General features: G+C 41.4%; 1 protein-coding gene across 1 annotated transcript; it reads left to right on the forward strand.

Annotated features, from left to right (window-relative positions):
• Positions 1 to 550: 550 nt before the first annotated feature.
• bcl2l12 (BCL2 like 12) lies at positions 551 to 18,471 on the forward strand. The gene is made up of 8 exons (XM_041957054.1): positions 551 to 629; positions 4,181 to 4,343; positions 8,443 to 8,644; positions 10,863 to 11,079; positions 11,334 to 11,450; positions 14,690 to 14,763; positions 15,302 to 15,565; positions 16,780 to 18,471. The coding sequence occupies exons 2-8, from the start codon at positions 4,183 to 4,185 to the stop codon at positions 16,819 to 16,821; spliced, it is 1,077 nt and encodes a 358-aa protein (XP_041812988.1). The 5' UTR covers positions 551 to 629; positions 4,181 to 4,182; the 3' UTR covers positions 16,822 to 18,471.
• The last annotated feature ends 4,042 nt before the right edge of the window (positions 18,472 to 22,513 follow it).

Below are 22,513 nucleotides of genomic sequence, written 5' to 3' on the forward strand. Positions count from 1 at the left end.
TGGACCCACTGTGTCAGGTGTTGATCATAGTATCTACAACCAATAACATTTGCAGCCACTTCACTAATAAGACAGCACAAGTCAGGCAGAAGTGGAGTAGATATGATTGGATATGTGCTGAAGACATACTGGCAGACATGGTCCTGTGCTGCTTGGTATGAGTAGGCTGGGTGACATGTTCAACAGTTCAACATTTAGTTCAGTTTAACAATTAAAAAAAAAAGCAAAAGAGGCTGATTATAGAGTTAAAATCACCAAAACTAAAATTTCTGTCATAATTGGCGTAGATAATTCTGAATATAAATCTATTCTCTTACTACTCTAGATAGAAATGCTCAATAGTTTAAAGTGAAAACAACTCTCCCGCTGCCCATCAGAGAGAAATCACTGTCAATACGATGAATAATAAAGTTGTGTCCGTCCGGCGCACACCGCGGCAGGCGCGTCGCTCCTCCCCGTGCTCACACCGCGCTGCGCCGCGCCGCGCGCCTACAAGCGACAACACACCGCGGCAGGCGCGTCGCTCCTCCCCGTGCTCACACCGCGCTGCGCCGCGCCGCGCCGCGCGTCTACAACCGACACCACACACCGGCAGTCTCGTCGAATCTCGCTGAAAGCCATTAATACAGGTACGAAGACACGTCTCGTGGAGTTTACCTGTCTGGAGACTATCTACATCCCAAGTTAGTGAAATGTTCTAGTCAGCTCAGGTACGAACAATGAAAGCTATTCTGCATCCGGAGAGTCATTTTAGCCTTCGTTTCCCTTTTCGGCACAATTAAAATCGGTGTTTTTTGTAGGCCTTGTGTTTCTTTTAGAAAAGCGAAGGCGTTTCGCTATAACATAACAGGTAGCAGTGTGTTCAATGAGTCATGGTAGCATTTCCTGGTGGTTGGAGAGGTAGAGAGAAGTGTTCCTTCAGTCCTGTCCGGCCGGCCGGTGCGGATTCTTCTGTTACCGTCCCGGTGCCATAATCTCTCTTCGACCGCCTCTTCCTCTTCTTTGAGGTTTAACATCAGATGGCCTTCTTTATTATTGCATTACTGCCACCTTCTGGAGTTAAATCATAGGGTTAACTCATACAACGTTCAGTTTGTCCGATATATACCATCAATCAAGTTCTCAGCTGACCAAACACCCTCTGCCTCTTCTACCTCTTTCATCCTGCTCCTGTTAGGCCGAGGTTTTGCCTTTCTTCATCATGTCCTTTCTCTCTCTCTCTCTCTATACTATATTGCAACTAATGGCACATGTTCCACAGTTTCTGGTAGGTTAATGATAATGTTAATAACTCTCTCCCAGAATGTTGGTAATTTTATACATGAACAGAAAGTAAGCGATTGGCATCGTTGTCTCCAGCAGGGCTGCTGTTGTTTATTGTTATTATGTTAAGAGCTGAACTTCTATGTCCTTTTGTGTTTTCATGTATGTAATGCAGGGATGCTAAGACCATTTCACTTTCAACCACGAATCTGATTCTGACCACCTAACTCTAGTCACTTCATGCAGAAACTAATGAAGCCGATCTTTATGCTGATTTTAGAAGTAAGTAATTGCCTAGTGGTGATTTTTGGATCCACTGTGTGTCCCCTTGTCTAAATGTAAATGGCTGCTGGCACCACAACTTGGCCCCAGATAAGCAGAAGACAGTGGATGGAAACAGCAAATGGAGGTGCAAATAAGAACAATAGTAACAATAAGGTGCAAAATAAGAACAATAAGGGTGCTAATAAGAACAACAGGAAGAACAAGAAAAAGGGGCAAATAAGCAACAACGGAGCAAAAAAAATTACAACTTTAAGAGTTTGAGTGACTTTTTCCCTGCAGTAGTGGATCTGGATGTTTATAATCAGAGAAGAACAAATCAGAACAAACGGAGCAAAAAAAAAAGTACAACTGTAAAACTTTAAAGTGGCTTTTGCCCTGCAGTAGTGGATTTGGATGTTTATAATAAGAGAATAGAGGTTATTGCACATAATAGCTATACACTGGATTGTACAGTCTGACAGCGGAGGAATGAATGGATGACCTGCAGTAGAGCTACAATAGGAAGAACAAGAACAATAGAGGTGCAAATAAAGGTGCAAATAAGAACAAACAGAACAATAAATTACAACTGTGAAAGTTTGAAGCATCTTTTGTCCAGCTGTAGTGGATCTGGATGTTTATAATCAGAGAAGAACAAATAAGCACAAACGGAACAATAAATTACAACTGTAAAAGTTTAAAGCGTCTTTTGTCCAGCAGTAGTGGATTTGAATGTTTTGTAATCAGAGAATAACAGAGGTTATTGCACATAATAACTATCCATTGGAGTTGTACAGTCTGACAGCTCCTCCAGTTTCTTTCCATAATCCTTCTTGGACCACCTGATCCTGCATTGTAGCTCAAGCTAGACTCTCTTCTGTTCCTCTCTGTCCCCTGAGTTAAAAGCCCTTTTCTTCTGGTTCAGGAGGGCTTTGAGCTCAGGGGTGACCCAGGGGTGGTTGTTGGAGAAGCACCGTACCCTTCGAGTTGGCACAGTGCTGTCCACACAGAAGTTGATGTAGTCCGTGATGCAGTGTGTAAGGCCATCTATGTCATCTCCATAAGAGCTGCAGAGCATGCTCCAGTCTGTGGTCTGAAAACAGTCCCTCAGTCTCTCATTAGCCTCCTCGTCCACACTTTCACAGTCCTCTTCTGTGCAGTGCCTTTCGCACCCTGGGTGTGTATTGGGGGAGCAGATGAACAAGGTTGTGATCAGACCGCCCAAGGTGGGAGAGGGGGGTGGAGGTGTAAACGTCCTTCACATTCGCATACAGCAGGTCCAGTCCAGTTTATTGTTAAGGTCCTCCCCCCGGATGTTCACTGGTGAGTGTGGTAGTGTCCTCCTTCTGAAGTCAACCACCATCTCCTTTGTTTTACTGGTGTTTAAGCACAGGTGGTTGCACTCACACCAGTCCACAAAGTCCATAATGACTGCCGGTACTCCAGCTCGTTCCCCTCTGACACACAGCCCACGAAGGCGGAGTCATCAGACAACTTCTGAAGATGGCAGCTGTCTGTGTTGTAGGGGAAGTCAGAGATGTAGATGGTGAAGAGGAAAGGTGAGAGGACGGTGCCCTGGGGTGCTCCCGTGCTGCAGAATACCACCTCTTACTCACAGCTGCGCATTCAGAAGGTGGGCAGAGGGGGTGGGGAGAGAATCAAATCTGTTGAAGTGGCAGTTTAATTCATCCGCCCAGCGCTGGTCTCCATCAGCTGTCCCTCTGACAGTCTGTCCAAATCCAGAGATATTCTTCAGTCCTCTCCACACATCTCACGCGTTGTTCTGGGCCAGCTTCTCCTCCAGTTTCCTTCCATAATCCTTCTTGGACCGCCTGATCCTGCATTGTAGCTCAAGCTGGACTCTCTTCTGTTCCTCTCTGTCCCCTGAGTTCAAAGCCCTTTTCTTCTGGTTCAGGAGGGCTTTGAGCTCAGGGGTGACCCAGGGGTGGTTGTTGGAGAAGCACCGTACCCTTCGAGTTGGCACAGTGCTGTCCACACAGAAGTTGATGTAGTCCGTGATGCAGTGTGTAAGGCCATCGATGTCATGTCCATAAGAGCTGCAGAGCATGCTCCAGTCTGTGGTCTGAAAACAGTCCCTCAGTCTCTCATTAGCCTCCTCGTCCACACTTTCACAGTCCTCTTCTGTGCAGTGCCTTTCGCACCCTGGGCGTGTATTGGGGGAGCAGATGAACAAGGTTGTGATCAGACCACCCAAGGTGGGAGAGGGGGGTGGATTGTCCCTCATATGACACTTAACATACTGTGTGAATGTTGGGAGAGAGGCGGAGACAGAAGCGTGATTGAAGTCCCCACTGATCAGCAGCAGGGCGCGGAGGGGGCATATCTGGTTCTGGCTGACAGCGCTGTGGAGCTGCTCGCACGCAGCCCAAGTCTGCCACAAAATCACTATGTACACTGATTTCTTGTATGGTACCTGAAAAAAAACAGTAGGGAAAAAAGTTTACAATACGTACTGTAATATAGTGTAGCAGGACATGACTTGCTCTGTTTTTAATCTCTGCTGCAGTAAGGATAACAACAATCCAGTCATATTTGATTGGACCAATGTGTATTGAGGATGGTTTTCACTAAAGTAAATCAAAAGAAGAAAATGACTTTTAGTAAACTGCTTTTCTGTTCCATCCTATGGTAGTGATGTCAGAGACTGCAGACCGCTTGTCTTCTATCTCCCTGGTTGAGATCAAGGCTGAGACACATCTAGTCCTCCAAGCTTTCCTCCATCGGACCCTTTCCATCCCACTGGCAGAGAGGCCTGGCAGAGTAGGAGGTGTCTATAGAGATCACAACAAGTACAGGTAACTTTCTCTTGGCTTTTGCTTTTGTAATCTGTCAAGGCTTGTTTTTTGTGTTACTACACAATCCCCTCCATTTACCTCAGAGGACGCTGATGTCAAAAAATGATCAAATATGCTGTAATTTCTAGTCTCAGCAGCATTTTACTTTGCATCTACTATGCATCTGTCTTGGCTCTAATTCTATCATGCATATTTCTTGTAACCTCTAACTTGGAGTCAGCTACACAGACAGCATAGAATGGCTCAAATTTTTAACTTAATTATTTAATTCATTCATTCATTAAAGGATAACTTTCGTTTTTTACAACCTGGACTTTCTTTGTAGCATTAAATACGACCATTTAGACACCCAGACAACTTTGGTGGCATTTGGAGTCGTTTTGAAGAAATTAGCCCCAGAAGAGCGGCGCGTATATCCGTATAATGCGAGTAATTGGGGCACCCGTGCGTAGCCTCTATAAGCGCATAATCTGCGGCGAAACGTTCATATTCCAATATTTTGTTATGATATGCTGGCGCTATTCCCCTCTGAGCCCGTGGTGGCATGTTATCAACATCCAGCGTCTCTAGACAACTACTTCTGACGTGGATGACGTCATTTGCGAGCGCCGCTCGCTGCGAGCAACCAGCCACAACACGGCTAACTCTGCGGCGGTCGGCTAGTTTAGCTGTAGTTTGCGACTGTTATTTTTCACAAAATGGATGAATATTTTTCCGACTCTGAGGTGGTGTACAATGACTTTGTTTACGATGGACGTCCTCACCGTTTTGAGCCTGAGTACGCGGAAGAGGAGCTCGTTGAAAGGAGGACGCGGAGGCAGAGAAAGGAACAGCTGGCCAAACAACAACAAACGGCTGCGCGTCCACGAGTAGATGGTAACTGGTGGTGTTCTTGTGGACAATGTTCATCGATGACAACAGAGGAGGATATGTTCATCGATGACAACAGAGGAGGATGTGTCAATAAATGTCTGTATCACAACACTGGAGGATTTACGCGCAATGATAAACCGGGCTGTGGTGGAGACGTTTTTTCGAGTCCCTAAAGTGAACTGGAAGACCCAGCCAAAGCCTGCAGGACCAAATGGGCAACTTTCGATTGAGTAAGTAGCTTACACACATGTATAGATTGTTTATTTGCCTTGGTTTTGTTTGACAGAAGTTTATCATTGCGCGGAAATCCTCCAGTGTTGTGACACAGACATTTATTGACACATCCAGACGCGTATCTCCTGGCCGCAAGTCCCACTCTGAGCAACAGAGGCATTCCTCCTCTGTTGTCATCGATGAACATTGTCCACAAGAACACCACCAGTTACCGTCTACTCGTGGACACGCAGCCGTTTGTTGTTGTTTGGCCAGCTGTTCCTTTCTCTGCCTCCGCGTCCTCCTTTCAACGAGCTCCTCGTCCGTGTACTCTAGCTCAAAACGGTGAGGACGTCCATCGTAAACAAAGTCATCGTACACCACCTCAGAGTCGGAAAAATATTCATCCATTTTGTGAAAAATAACAGTCGCAAACTACAGCTAAACTAGCCGACCGCCGCAGAGTTAGCCTTGTTGTGGCTGGTTGCTCGCAGCGCTCGAAAATGACGTCATCCACGTCAGAAGTAGTTGCCTAGAGACGCTGGATGTTGATAACATGCCACCACGGGCTCAGAGGGGAATAGCGCCAGCATATCATAACAAAATATTGGAATATGAACGAGTTTCGCCGCAGATTATGCGTTTATAGAGGCTACGCGTGGGTGCCCCAATTACTCGCATTATACGGATATACGCGCCGCTCTTCTGGGGCTAATTTCTTCAAAATGACTCCAAATGCCACCAAAGTTGTCTGGGTGTTTAAATGGTCGTATTTAATGCTACAAATAAAGTCCAGGTTGTAAAAAACGAAAGTTATCCTTTAAGGCAACCAAAGTCTTTCTTAGCATAGAGTGATCATAAGATTTTTAATTTAGAACAAAGAGATGCTTTTTAGCTGTACTTGAATATGACACACTTGCATTTCATCTAACTTTTTCTGTCATCACTCAATTTAACTGGCAATATAGCTGATCTCACAGTACAGCTGCTGTCATTAACCTGTATTATTTTTTATGTCTGATGATTATAAAATAATTGTATCTGCTGCTCAGCAGCTTGGTAATAACTGCTGGTCATCTTAGTATTTATGAGCTGTCATCAAATTTCATATTCATAATGCTGATAACAAATAGAAAAATATGTGAGCAACTAATTTGTGAATTTGGCTGCATTAAAAGAGCATAGGTGATTACAGACAGCTGGAGGAGACTGTATTGTTACGGTTCAGTCAAAGAGGGAGCCAGGACCCAGATGCAGAGTATGGAATTAGGAATTTTATTTTCAACAAAAAGTAACAAAAAAACACTTTGCAGTGAAAAAACACTAGAGCTAAGATTTAACAACTGAAAAATCAGCGTAACGGGAAAAGTAACAAAATCACCTCGAATGGGAAAATTTACTAAGAAAAACAAAAGTTGACCAGGAGAAAAACTCAAACTGGTTAGAAGACAAAGAACTCAAACAATCTACACCAATGAAAACTAGAGACACAGGGAAAACAGAGGAGAGGAGGGGCGCACAGGCACCAAGAAATAATCACAGGAATTCAAGACCACAACATGTATGGTGGTTTTGACCGTCTTCCTCCATCCTCTCTTCTCTCCTATTTCTGAAACTACAAATGTAAAAAACTAGTTTGTAGTAGATGCAGACAAAATGAGAAACATATGTGATTTGTCATCAAACATTTAGATCAGAGACTCAAGCTTCCAGTGCAACATCATTTAATCTGACTATGAACAGAATCAGCTTTACATGACAGTGCATGATGATGTAAAACATCAGTGGTACATTTAAACTGTAAAACTATAATCTGTAATGAAAATAAGTGGATATTTTGGTGTTAGAGGGTTGTTGACACAGTATGACTGATTTAACAGTTCATCAGAGTGATGGCCTGCAGGAAGAAACTGTCGGGTCTTTTGTGCCTACCAGAGGGGAAAAGTTGGAACAGACTGTGTTTAGGTGGTGATGGGTATAATGTTTTTCTACTTGCTTCCTAGTGTTTTCATCTAACTTTTTCTGTCATCACTCAATTTAACTGGCAATATAGCTGATCTTACAGTACAGCTGCTGTCATTAACCTGTATTATTTTTTATGTGGTGTATCCACATACATTTTTCAGGGTGTATCCTGGTTTTAGTTAACAAACGCATGTCCTCACAAAAACTGCTATAAGATGTCACAGTGTCAGTGAGTTCATCCAGGTCTGTAGCTGCAGTCTCAAAAACAGTTCAATCACTGCAATCAAAATGTAAGTAGTAGTTTCTGTCCCCAAAGCTGCGCAAGGGATGAGTGATAGGTGTTTAACGGTATGGCAGTGGTTCAGAGTGTTTTTATCACTGGTGGGATATTTAATGTGCTGTCTGTATTTTGGTTGTTCCTGGTTTGCTCTGTATAAGTCCCCAAGAACAATAACACAATAAGAACAGAGTCTGGGCGTGTATGCTTCATGTTAATTATCTGGTCAGCTAGGTGTTGTAACCCTTCACCAGCACAGTCACAAGGTTGGATGTAAACAGAATAAACAAGGAAAACTCCCATAGTGATAAAACATATTTCACAGTCTATGAAAACAGTCTCTCAGTGATGACTGCATGATTTCCTTAACACTGTGTCAGGGATTTGGTCATCAGGCCAGGATTTGGTAAAGCACAGGGGGTGGGTTTGCAGAACTCTGTGTTTGCTCTGTTCGGGAACAGCAGTTCATCCATCTAGTTGGCCAGAGACATTTACCAGATGGACCGACAGGAGCGTAGCTTAAATTTTTCATTCTCAGTTTAACAAGCACTCTGGCTCTCAAACCCTGTAGAGAGCTGATGCGCCTTCTACTGGAAGCTCAGTAAAACTTTCTGATTCAGTGAAAAACAGAGACAAAGTTTGACAGTGGATTGCTTGATGTGTAAAAGTTCCTAGATGCATCAAGGATCATTTTGTAGCACCCTGAATTGAAATTGTCTTGAATCTATCCTATCCCAATGTTCAGTGTACTTTGATGCTTTCCCTTGCTAGCTCCAAGCCACAACCAAAAGCAAAGGATGGGTGGGATCCTCAGGTGGAAGATGTCAGTTCAACAGATGGGAAGAAGACTGGAATCAAGGATTTCATAAAGCAGCTGCCTCTTCATAACACCACATGTCCTCCTGACAAAGATCCTAAAGGCGTGGACAGGGACAGCGGGACAAAATTGTCAGACCTCAGGGAACAAACAGAAGTAAGGAATTATTATTTTTATTAGGTACTATACCCATAATTTCATTTACTTGGAATTTATACTTTCTTAGTTCATTCTGGGTTTCCTTTGTTGGGTTACTTGCACTAATGTTTTCAAGATGTTTGATTTTTTTCCAGTTCAGCTTCTTGTTCTTTTATTTAAATTTTTTTTTTTTACAAATTGAGAATTAAGTAATTCATATTTCAATGCATGCTCATGGTGCAGATTCTGTTGTAGCATTCATAGATGTAATCAAAAGGGGACAACCAGGAAAAAGGAAAGAATAAAAAGAAAAAATTCTTTGTCTAAGGGCAAATTTGTTTGAGTCAGAAGTCTAGCAGCTAGGGGGCACCATCTTAGCTCTTGCATTGTCTCGTGAGAGTTGCCTTCACAGTTGTGTCAGTGTACTATAGGGTGTGTCTATCAATTACATTTACATGCAGTGGCAACACATACAGATACAGCACACAGCAGAGCTTTTGTTGCAGTGTGCAGTGTGGTAATAACGCTAGGTCTGCCTATGTGAGACTACACAAAAAGCCACATGAAAAAACTTCACATTCACACATTTTCTCTTGACAGTTTTAAATTTGACAACATTGCTCCAGCGTGTGGGTCTACAACAGAAGCTACTAGCCACATTAGCCACAAAATGTGCTAGTGGAAAATTCACAGGCTAACCAGCAAAATAAACAATACAGCGACATTAAAATGGCAAAACTTACAGGTTGTAAGTTTGAGATTTGTATTGATCCAACCTTGAACTTCAACCTCAACTTCATTATTATTATTAACTTCCACATCTTCCAGAGCCAGTGTTATAGCGAGGAAAAGTAGTAGTTACTGGATGCAACTCCAGTTCTATGATGATGTGCATAACCCTCTGCCTGCATGTTATCACAGCCTCAGTGAAGCCCATAATTTTGAATATGCAAAATTGTTTGTTTTATCAAGATAGTGACAGTCATGGCAAAACGTGATACTGGTGATGGTGACGAAACCGGTATAATGCCCGCCCCCAGGCATGACAATTTGATGCAAGTTGGGGCGAGTCTGCAAAGTCCCAGCCAGTCATTGTCTGTCATTCTCATCATGATTATGGGAAAAAATAATTAGAAAAACAAAAAAGAAGTCAGGTTTGAGATCAGAATCACAATTCACCTGAAGTTAAAGATGAATCTGTAGTGTGTTATGTATAGATCTGGACTATGTTATAATATAGTACTATAGCACCTAGTATATAGTTTAGATAATAAAGATCCAAGAAAAAACCGAGAAGCACAGGACAATAGATTCTTACTTGCACAAACCTCAGTCAGATAAAGGATCAATGAGTAGGGCAAACTAGATTACCACATTAAAATAGACAGTTCCTCTACAACTGCACTCTTTCTGCCATTTGTAACCCACAGCATTAATAGCTGACTTTATACAGACTGCATCATTCCTCCAAGAAGATAATGAAGACTGAGTAACATAAAGGGGCTACACTTGATTAAAAAGCTTCACAGCCTGCTGTTTTAATTTGTATGTTAGAGGTAAGCAGTGTGCTAAGAACGTTTTCCTGGAGCACTAGCTTTTCATAGTCACAGGCTCTGTTAATATTCATAGAAACTATTCAAACTTAAAAACTTAGGGTAGGGTAGTACTGTTCAAGTAAACACTTCACAAGAGCTAGACTGAACTGAAAGTTCTGAAATAACTAGTTCATGTTCATTTCTTCCAGCTTTTTTCAGTTGGAAAATGCACTGATATGTTTATAAAACTCCTTCAAATATTGAACTGCCAGTTGCACGAGTCATGCTGGCATACCAAGTCATGTAAAATGTAATGTGTTGGTGTCACTGACTCTTTTGGAAGTTGAGAACATTCAATGAACGCACTCTTTTATCAAGTTCATGCGCAATACTGTACGGTAATATGCATTATAGGGTGTTTTAAACTATTCCTACAGTAACTCACATAATTTCTCTCTGTATCAGTATGTATATCTCATGACCGTATATATAGAGTATACATTACTCATGTAGTGGAAGTATAATATTAATGTGACTGTCAGTCTCTCCAGATAACTGGGAAGATATTGGTTTGTCATTTGGTAAATGCATGCAGTAATCAAAGCTGATTAAAGGTGATCACTGTGAGTGAAATATTCACAATACACTCACATTGGAATCACCACACCCTTAATGATGATCAGGAGAACCTGTTCCCACAGGATGATGTCATATCCCCCTCTTCTACATCAGAAGATGATGACAGTGAGAAGAGACAGCAGAAGAAGCGGAACCAAAAGAAGATTCGAAAAAAGATCTCCAAGTTCTTCAGGTTAAGGTTAGAGAAAGAGAAGGACAAAGAGAGGCATGGATCTTATCCTCAGAGGCCTTGCACAATTGACAAAGAACCAGAGCCTTTGCTGACCATTGTCTCTCCCAGTAAGTAACTGCATTACACTATAAAACTGCACAACTACACATGTTCATTTATTTGCTGCTAAACCTAAAGGGAAAATGTAAATATAGAGTTTTTATTTTCTTTGAAAATCTTTTGAATTGTAATATTGTGTTCATGTGTATATGTGAACATACTGTCTATTTGATATGACTAAAGTAGAGAGGGGTAAACGTTGAATATTGAAGGCAGACTGAAGGTTTTCATCCAAGATACTTGTGTTGCTCTGTTGATATAGATCACCCCCCTGAGTTTTATAATGAAGTAGCAGAGAAACTGGAAAAGATTGCCCAGAAGTCCACCAGTATAAAGAAGTCCACCAGTATAAAAACTCCCACAGCCCAGCCATCACCAGGTAATCAAACACACACACACACACACACACACACACACACACACACACACACACACACACACACACACACAGATCACATAACAAATCACATGACATCAAAATGGTCATGACTCTATTCTGTCTGCACAGGAGTCATCAGATTAATGGGCCTGATGAATCCTGTGTTTCATGGAAACATTTACAACAAAAAATGGTTCTTGTTTTATTTGTCAAATGCATTATTAAGTAAATACGGCTGTGTCATATTTTAAGATATGATGTCACCATATACAACACTGGAATGATGTGATTGCATCTACTGCCTCACCAAACTATCCGTTATTTGTTTCTATCATTATCAGAATAAGAATTGGCTTTACTTGCCAAGTATGTGTGCACATACAAGGAATTTGACACCAGTTCAAACATTGCACTCATGTACTTGCACTAGAAAAAAAGGACATACAGCTCAATGAGGACAAAAAAGACAAAGGAAAAAAAATAAGTTAAGTAGTGCAGAAATATAAAAAACAAACAATAGATACAAAGAGTGATGTGGCAATAACCAACATATACAATACGTGATCAATGTGCATATTAAAAACAATACATTAATGGATTACAAATGGCCAGTCAGTGGATGATTTGGTGTCAGGTGGGTAGTGACACCGTGCAACCAGCTAACTGTTCATCAGGGTGATGGCTTGTGGGAAGAACCTGTTGGGTGTTGATGTGGGCCAGCAACCAGCAGTAAAATGTATTCAGGTCAGTTGATGGTTCTCAGCTGGGTGGGGGGATGGTCTCCTGTTGGTAAAGTCCTGCAGTTTCCTCCACACTGACGAAAGGTTGTTAGCTGAAAAGCTGTCCTCTGGCTTTTTGATGTTGCACCTCTTTGTCTACTGTAAGATGTCACAGTGTCAGTGAGTTCATTCAGATCTGTTGCACCAGCATCCAGTCAGTGCAGTCAAAGCAGTTCTAGATAGATAGATAGATAGATAGATAGATAGATAGATAGATAGATAGATAGATAGATAGATACTTTATTTATCTCCAAGGAGAAAGTTGCACCAAGGAGAAATTTGCAAATGATGTGTGTGGTGACAGCGCTTTGGATGCCCTGATGAGCCGCAATTCTGACAGACCTTTTGTTTGACTCTAAAAACACAAGGAAGAATGATAATGATAAAGAATAAGGTCCATCCCTAGTTTGTGGTCAACGTACAGTGACCACTGGGAACTTTTATGTTGAAAAACAAGCCTCATATTAAACTTCCTGTTGAGATACAGTTACTTTTTAGTTTTTTAAACTAGGTCATTGCCTAGCTTCCTCTTTACATACTATGAATGTTGGTGGCTTTTATCTTTAAATTCTGTCTGATGCTGACTTTGCTTTTATGTCCATGGTTACTATCTTGGGCTTTTATTTTGAAAATCAGAAAGGACACTGTGTGTGTGTGTGTGTGTGAGAGAGAGAGAGAGAGACAGAGAGAGAGAGAGAGAGAGAGAGAGAGAGAGGGTGTGCGTGGCCATGTATTACTCATGTTGTGGGGACATAAATCTGTTTACACAGTCACACTTCTTAATGGGTTACAAAACATAATCTCCATAATGTAAATCATGAAATGTTAGGGTGAACACTTTAGTTAAGTTCAGGGTAAGGTCAGGTTGAGGTTAAGGTTAGGGTGGGGGTTAGGGTTAGGAAAGTAGTGGTTATGGTTAGGGTAAGTCTCCAGGAAATGAATATAAATCTATGTAATGTCCCCAAAAATTCTGCAAATTGTATGTATGTACAGTATATGTACTTTATGTACCGTAGGCATTTAGGTACTGTATATATGATTGTACAGAATTTGCGGTATATATGTACTGTATGTATGTACAGTGTATGCAGTATGTATTTACAGCATGTATGTATAGTATGCACTGTATGTTAGTACAGTTGTTCCAGCTCTCACACAAATAAAAATGAGAAGAACAAGAAACAAGAAATAGAAGAACTAGAACTAGTATAGAACTGTAGCAGAACACATGTTTCACTCTAGGGTCTTTCGTTTTTGTCTATACTTTTTAAAAATTTTCCTTTTCTTCCAGATTTTGCTAGTAAGATAGGATAAGATAACATATACTTTATTGATCCTATTCCGGGGAAATGTAGTTGTTGCAGACAGCAAGAATAAAAAGGAGCCGTAGAAAAAGAACAAATAGAAAATACAAAAAGATTCAAAAAATCAGCTGGAACAGGATGGTTCAGTTTCATTAATTGAAAAGATTGAATTGCACATTAGTAAGATATGGATAATAAAATACATATACATATATCTAAAGTGTGTATACATAAGTAATAAAAAATCTGTAGTATTGCACAAGTTGCACAGAACAAATGTTATGATAAACAAAGTGTAAAAACTCGGTTTGTGATGTTGTGAACAGTGCTACATGAAGGCATGCTGGAGTGTGACAGCTGTTGGATTGAAGGACCTGTGGTAGTGTTCCCTCTACACAGTGGATGCAGCAGTCTATTGCTGAAGGAGCTGCCGAGGGCCCCCACTGTCACATGTAGAGGGTGAGAGAGGTTGTCTATGATTGATTTCAGCTTGGCTAACATCCTCCTCTCACCCACCCTCCCAATGGTATCCATTGGGCAGTCCAATGGGCAGTCCAGGACAGAGCCAGCTCTCATGACCAGTTTGTTCAGTCTTTTTCTGCCCCCCTCAGAGCTCCCACAGCCCCAGCAGACCACTGTGTAGCTGCCCCCAGGCCCTGGGGAGGATGTTGGCTGTTGGAGGTCACATTCCGTTGCCCTTTTACCCATTATGAACAGCCCCCAAACCACTGGCCTGTTCTTGTGGAGAGAGATATTTTCAGTGACATGGACACTGAATAAGTGTTTTCAGAATTACAGATGATGGATTTTAATATACTCGCTACTTTCACTACTGATTCTTTAAACAAAATGCCATTTTACCATAATTTTTACCATAGCAGGCATTATACCATAATACCCCATACATCAGTAGAAAGTAGTGTTTTTCAACTAAATGATGACTGGGGCCAGAATACACTCATGGATCTATTACCTAAACTGGACCATCTGATTTGTATTTCATCTTCTCACTATAGCCACAAGCTGACACAAAGGAGTGTGCTTTTTAACACAGCTATTTTCAGTCTGAAACTAGCCTAAAGAGCAAAGTATACACACAAACTCAGAGCTGCAGGGTCCATTTTCATTGATGGTAAAGTTTTCTTTCTTTTGGCAGTGTGTGAGAAAGACGAAGTGGTGCGGCAGCTTGTTCAGGTGCTCTCTTTGGAGGGAGATTCTATCAACAATAAGGTAGGTAGTGGTTCATCGCAAGGTGTGCAAAGCTGCATTATTCATTTGGCAGACACTGGCAGCTCTTTGTGTTAGCCAATAGCGGAACTTAGCAGAATATAGGGAATTATTGACCCATAAATTCTGTGAAGTAACGTCAGTAAACTGCAGTCAACTGCAGCTGCTCTGTGATGCTCTAAATAAAAAATGGGGCATTAGTGAGTTCAGCTTTATGGAAACACAGAATTTGTGGAAGTTTCATTTTTTAACTCCTGACTCTAGTTGTGCTTTTACATGCACAGTGATTTGTAATTTACTCTTTTCTTTGATAAAAATCAACAGTCCCAACCCTAACAATCGATACTTTCTAAAACACACATAACCAGGAATGTGTCATGTTTGAACCAGGTTTCTGTTTTAAGCAAACATGCTTATGGTTTGAATCAAGTATGAATCTGATTTCCTTTTCAAATTAAGAATGCCTTTGAGATTAGATTTTCCTATAATAGTTTGTTCTAAGTAACGTTGGCTTAATTGTTAAATGCACTTCTTTTTACAGATCCAGTCGGACCCCTTCTTGCGCTCCAACTTAACTCATCTTTCATATGCATCATTTGCCAATCTTCTGGATGCTTTCAGCAGCAGTCAGATATCTGAGGCCCCAGCCTTGCCGCAAACAGCTAGTCCAACACTCCAACGCATGGCTGTCACCATGGAGGTATCACGACGGATGGTGACAGCCACAGGAGCCCAACGCTTCCAAGGCTACGCAGAACGCTACATGGAAACCTTTGTCCCCTGGGTCAAGAGCCATGGAGGATGGGTGAATGATTTACTGAAAACATTTTTAACTTCCATTATTCCATTAAAGACAGCTCTCATATAGAAGCCAGTATTCAAAGGATATCGGTGATAATGATAATTTCAAATAATAATGCATATTTTTACAGCACTAATTCTGCTATTTTGAGTTTCTCTTTTTAACAGAAAATAGTAGTTTAATTTCATTCATTAATGGGATGAGATTGTTAAAGAGATTGAGAGGAACTGGTTTAATTACTGTTGTAACTGATGTAGCATATTAGGTTATTATAGCAAAGAACTTTGTTAAATGGAAGTAGTGGATTCATGCTCATTCCAGCTGTCAGACATACCTGCTGCTGTAATGCCCAAATTTCCCTGGCTGGGGATAAATAAAGTTTTATCTTATCTTATTTAATCATATCTTATTTTAAAGCCAGTGATGGGCCGCATGAACAGGGTAATGACGATAGTTGACGGGCTGCAGCTGTAATGCTGCCACTGTAGCATTACAGTTTCTTTGCTTTGCCGTATTTTATTTGCTCACTTTTACGGTTCATTTCCATGACTGGTGGACTCCAAAACTGAACTTCAGTACAACACAATATGACAATACAGCATGTTACCCTAATAGCCCCCCAGCATAGTGACCCCTACTGACCCAATTAGTGTCTTGCATTTGCTTATCTTAGAATGGCTCCTACAGTGCTATATACATACAGTCCAGTTACCATTACTCATTCCCTCATCTGGATCTTCTGGCATTTTCGGGCATCTTGGATCCCATGTGACGACTTTGGTTTGAGTTGGCTTTGACAGAATTTGCCACAGTTCTGACTTTTCTAATTTTGATCAGGTTAGAAATGAAGGCACTGAGCAGACTAGAGCAGAATCCTTGAAAAAGATTTCTTCCTTTCGAGTTACCTGGATGTCTTCGGTACACTCAGTGTAGCTTGAGACTCAGCTGATCTTTGTGCAGTGGAAATGAATTGGTCTCCGGACAAATGGGCTAGTGGGTTCACTAGGGATGAGGCTGAAGAGCTTTGAGGTCAATTATTGCTTTTTATTCTTGGGGCAGTGTCAGAGGTGTGAAATTTCACCACTCCTCCCTGTTGATGTGTCTTGTTGTAATTATTTTCTTTTGTTCCAATTTTCTTCCCTAAAGAATAAAGTTTATTATGTTATATTATATTATATATGCTATACTTATCACCAAACGTTTTGTTTCATCTTCAGGAGAATGTGATGGATTTGGAGGAGCCTGTAGAGTACGACTGAGTTCTCAAACTTACCAGTTACCACTTACCCTAACCTCATGACATCGAAGTGAAGAGGGACAAATGGACGTTCCACTGCTTTTCTAGATGGACAAACTTTCCCCAGAAGCCTCTTTGAGGGTATAAACAGTCATGTAATGCCTAACTCATACAATGCATTCAGAAAGTATTCAGACCCCCTTCACTTTATTCACTTTTGTTATGTTGCAGCCTAATGCTACAATCGTTTATTATTATTAGGTACACGGGGCAACACACTCAGTACAGTCTACACTCGGTACGCCATAATGGCGAAGTGAAAATAGAATTTTAAAAAACTGAAATATCACATTGGCAAAAGTATTCAGACCCTTTGCAACAACACTTTAAATTCTGCTCAGGTGCCTCCCATTCCTCTTGATTATTGCTGAGATGTTTCTACACCTTGATGGAGTCCACCTGTGGCAAATTAAATTGGTTGGACATGACTTGGAAAGGCACACACCTTTTTTAAAAGACCTCAATGGTGACAATGCATATCAGAGCAAAAGCCAAGCCATGAGGTCAAAGGAACCGCCTCCAGAGCTCAGAGACGGGATTGTTGCAAGGCACAGCTCTGGGGAAGGCTACAAAAAATTCTGCTGCACTGAAGGTTCCCAAGAGCACTGTGGCCTCCATATTTCTCAAATGGAAGAAGTTTGGCACAACCAGGACTCTACCAAGACCTGATTGCCCGGCGAAACTAAGCACTTGGGGGAGAAGGGCCTTAGTAAGAGTGGTGACCAAGAACCCAATGGTCACTCTGAGCTCCAGAGATCCTTTGTGGGGATCGGACAAAGTTCCAGAAAGACAGCCATCACTGCAGCCCTCCACCGATCTGGGCTTTATGGCAGAGTGGCTAGACGAAAGCCTCTCCTCAGTGCAAAAGACATGAAAGCTGCCTGGAGTTTGCAAAAAACAACTGAAGGACTCTCAGAGTGTGCGAAACAAGATTCTCTGGTCTGATGAAACCAAGATTGAACTGTTTGGCCTCAATATTAAATGTTATGTCTAGAGGAAAGCAGACACTAAGTCATGCCAAATACCATCCCAACAGTGAAACATGGTGGTGGCAGCATCATACTGTCGGGATGTTTTTCAGGAACATGGACTGGAATACTGATCAGTACTGAGTAAAGGGTCTGAATACTTATGTCACTGTGATATTTCAGTCTTTTTCAGCTTCCTATGCACAAACACTATCATATCTAGTCGCCATTGTTGTTGTTGTTTCTTAAAGGTACATTCTGTGGTCAAATATGAACCAAAGGGTCGGCCTGACACAAAAACTCAAACCATCTGATTAAAATATTCTATCATTGTCAATTTTTTTTGTCAAGTTTTTTTTTTACATATTGTTCATTCAGCATAATTGAAGTCAAACAATTGTACATATAGATATATATGTGTGTGTATAAATATACAACAAAAAGCAGGGATAGGATGTGATAAGCATTTTGACTCCTTTTGTTTCTAAATCACAGTAAATGCTAATGAAACTGTGCATGCCTAGATTTCAGGGTAAATGGGAGACTTTATTCTTTTGCTATTTGAATATTTAATTTGAGTGTATTTATATTTGCAGTTTCACTTTGACATATCAGAGAAAGTAAAGAAAGCATCAACTCATCAATGCAATATCTGTTTATTTACAGCACATAATATCTCTAAGAATGAAGCAAATGAAGAAAAGAAACAAAATGTAGTTGAGGTCAAATCAACTTATCAAAGACATGCCTCAGGAATTCTATGTTTTTATGATTTGACTTTTAAAAGAACCCAGCTTTTTTTCTGCATCCAGTTTCTCAAAACTATTGTCAGGCCATATTTCTGTTCTGTGTTCTTTTGTATAATCTTTCCATGACAAATCGTGTAATACTATTACGTAGTGATTTAAACAAGGTGTTCTGAAACTGAATGGTAGTATTGAGACATTTTTCTGAAGGGGAGGCCAATGGCAGTTCAAAGAGTGGTGTGAAGGAGAGAATGGTCAGTCATTAATTGTACAGCCTGTACCTGCCAGACCGAAACGACAGAAAAGAACAAGGCTTACTATGGAGGACAGCTGACATTGAAAAGGACAAGACCAGAATTGCTTTGTTGTCTCTAATAATAATGAGTGGCTTTTAGGTTTCTTTCAGTCTGTCAGAGATTGTTTTAATAGATGTTTGTACTAAAATAGAACACAGAGGCCTTGTGAGATACATTTCTCTATTGAGTTGATTTAAACACAAGATACTTCAAAAAGAGGATTCATTCTCAGTGAAGAACCTTGGACCCCTAATCTGCCTCTATACATACCAAAGAGCAGTGATTCCTAACATGTCACTGGGGGTCATCAGGTGGATACCTCCCTTCAACAGTGTTTTGCCTACTTAGTCCCACGACACCTCCAGGAGGCTAGGCGGCGAACTCCGGCTTCACAGAGTCAGTTCTGATGCTACCATTTAGCTAATGCTAATGCTAAATGCCAACCGCTACCTGCTAAGAGGAACAGAAGAAGACAATACAGCTAGATTCACCTATACTGTTAATGTTAACTGCTAGATGCCAATACTGCTAAGATACTATCATACTACCACCGCTTTAGCTACTGTTAGCTGCTACAATGCTAGCACAGGCCTAGATGCCACATGTAACTGCCAATTGCCGCACTACCATCTACCATCATCTACCATCATCTACCCCTGCCTCTCACCAACTGCACCAATAAAAGCGGGATGGGAATACAAACCCTGGTTCGGGTTTGTATTACTATTTATATTACCGGCCTCAGATTACTATAAACTATTTCCTGGGGCACAACTAGCTTTCCTCCCAAGTCGACCTGCATTTGCCAATCATCAGCCCCTACCCGGCAGCCACCTACCTGCCTTCTCCCTGACTTAGCAGCTCTATTTTTCTCCCCCTCTCGAACAAACTGCACAACTAACCTCTCCTTTCTAGAACTTCCAGAATTCACCTGCTTTCTTCTCTCTTCAATGCCTGCAGCTAAGCTTCTCAGCACCTGATTATGCCGCCATGTATACCGGCCTTGTGGTAAGCTAATTCTACAACCTGACAAAATGTGCTTTAAACTTGCTGTACCTGAGCAGAGTGGGCACGATTGATCGCCCTGTACCCCGAGTCTTAGGTTCTGCAGGGTTGGCAACACATCGTATGTCACCCCTATCAAAAATTTAATACGGCATATTCCACAGGTCCCTCCAACTAACTTTCCTCTTCTCAACACCTTCCCAATTCAACCATTGTCCCTGTTTGGCCTGACCAACTGCTTTTTCCCCCCTTAACAACTCCTCCTGCCTACGCACCTGTTCCACTACAAGCTTTCTTTTCTCCTTTAGACCTGCTTTGTTCCAAACTGGTTTGCCTGGGCCAAGCCCCAAGCCTCCCCGGCCAAATTGAACATTTCCTACTATTTCTGCATGCCTAAGAGCTGCCTCTTCCTCCTGCACTGCTGTCCTTGGGTTCCATTTCCTCCCCCCAGAAGGATTCGGAACCACTTTGCTAACCAACATGTCCTTACTCCCAGATAACAAAAGTTCCTTTCCCATAGAAAGCTACATTGCTTAAGCACCTGGGAGCACCCAACCATTTTCTAATATAAGAGCTAACTAGCCTTTCCATTCTCTCTGCAGATAATGGGACTTGATATACTGACATTGGCCACATTAACCTAGGGTACAAGCCAAACTGCAAGCACCACAACCTCAGTTTTCCGGGGAGCTGGGATTTATCTATTCTCTCTAGCCCTTCTGCAACATCCTTTCTAAATTGCACAACCTGTTCAACATCATTCAGGTCCACATTATACCACCGTCCTAGACTCTTGACTGATTTCTCCCTAATTGTTGGGATTTCCTCACCATCTATAGCAAACTTCCACTCACTTACTTTCCCTCTGTATCTTGAAATACTCCTTGACTATAGGCTTAATCTTCATACTAGCCCACTTGAGATTCTGATTGACTTTATCTAACAACCTCCTGGTACATGGCACTGTTGAAGTTAGCAGTGTCATATCATCCATATAAGCCCTAATTGGTGGAAGACACATTCCATTCTGCCGTCTCTGGGATCCGTTAGGCTACTACTATGATCGTGGCTAAGGAAGTTTGAAGGAAGCATAGTCCCAAAACGAAGCCCACGGGTTATCACCAACCACTTCAGGCTATCCCCCACCAAACCAACCAACTGTGGTCGCTGGCATCACTGACTTCAGTTAGTGACACCAGCAGAGATAATTGGCAGACTTTCTATTAGTGAACCAAACCCCTGACAACCCAGAGTCCGGGAGGAAGAGAGCTTCTCTGCGCTTTTCATGATGAGTATGTCAGCCTAAATGGGGCTACTCCCACGAGTCATATTAATACTCACATTCCTCGCAGCAGAGGAGGTGGAGTTGCAGCCATTTGGATTGGATGCAATGTTCACCAAGCTGGACTACATTGAAAACCAGAGCAGGAAAACAAACATTTTAATCGATGGCATTGCTGATGAGTAAGGAGAGAATTGGTACTAGGTGTTATAGGCCACCTAGTGCCAGGATTGAGTATTTAAATGGTTAATGTAATATGCTGGACAAAGTCACTGAAGAAAACAGAGAGCTACACTGGCTGGGAGATCTAAATACTGATTGGCTATCTGATAATTGCCCTGTGAAGAAAAGGCTTAAATCTATGACAGACACATGTGGTTTATCTCAATTAATGCATCAACCCACAAGAATTTCCAGTAATAGTACAGGATCTTTAACATCAAAATGAATTGATCATATTTACACTAATAATCCTGATATGTGCTCAACACCTGTTTCTGTAACAGTTGGCTTCAGTGACCACAACTGCATTGCTGTCTCCAGGCGAACAAAGCTACCTAGAGCCTGTCCTAAAATTATTATGAAAAGAACTTATAGGGCATTTAATGAGGAGAATTTTCTAAATGAACTGAAAAACATTAAATGGGATTTGGTATGTGCCATTGACGATGTGGATACATCCCTTAATTTATTTATGGATCTTTTTATGAGAGTTGTCAACAGTCATGCCCCATTAAAGAAATTTACAGTTAAAGCCAAAAGTGCTCCTTGGGTTGATACTGATTTAAAGAGCTTGATGGCCAGAGCAGCCTCTCACTCTTCACTAATAGAGGAAAATAAGAACAATCCCAGGTTTCTCTTCAGCACTGTAGCCTGGTTGACAGACAGCCATAATTCCATTGAGCCATGTATTCCATTAACACTCAGTAGCAAATACTTCATGCTTCTTTAATGATAAAATTCATACTCTTAGAAACAAAATTCATCACCTCCTGCATTCAATAGGCACTGATTTATCTTCAGACACAGAAACCATAGATAGCTATTAAACCTGTTATATATTTAGTCCGCTTTTCTCCCATTGACCTTCACCAACTAATTTCGACAATTTCTTGTTCTGAAGTTTTACCCTTAATCGGCCCTTCTTTATTAGATATGATCAAGCTGTCTCTGTCAACAGGCTATGTACCACAGTCCTTTAAAGTAGTAAAACCTCATTTTAAGAAGAGTGCAGAGTACATCAAAACACACAGACAGCACTGTTTAAAGTTACAAATGACCTTCTAACTGCATCAGACAAAGGAATTGTCTCTACACAAGTCTTGTTAGGTTTTAGTACTGCATTCGACACCACTGA

Source organism: Chelmon rostratus, chromosome 17, assembly GCF_017976325.1.
Source record: "Chelmon rostratus isolate fCheRos1 chromosome 17, fCheRos1.pri, whole genome shotgun sequence".
Classification (NCBI taxonomy): Eukaryota; Metazoa; Chordata; class Actinopteri; order Chaetodontiformes; family Chaetodontidae; genus Chelmon; species Chelmon rostratus.

Bases quoted from the DNA above. Each gene is read 5' to 3' on its own strand.
- bcl2l12 (XM_041957054.1), top strand. From the start codon at position 4,183: ATGTCAGAGACTGCAGACCGCTTGTCTTCTATCTCCCTGGTTGAGATC. The intron at 8,645-10,862 runs GTAAGGAATTAT...CTGTTCCCACAG, and splicing joins ACCTCAGGGAACAAACAGAA to GATGATGTCATATCCCCCTC. The intron at 15,566-16,779 runs GTGAATGATTTA...TTTCATCTTCAG, and splicing joins TCAAGAGCCATGGAGGATGG to GAGAATGTGATGGATTTGGA.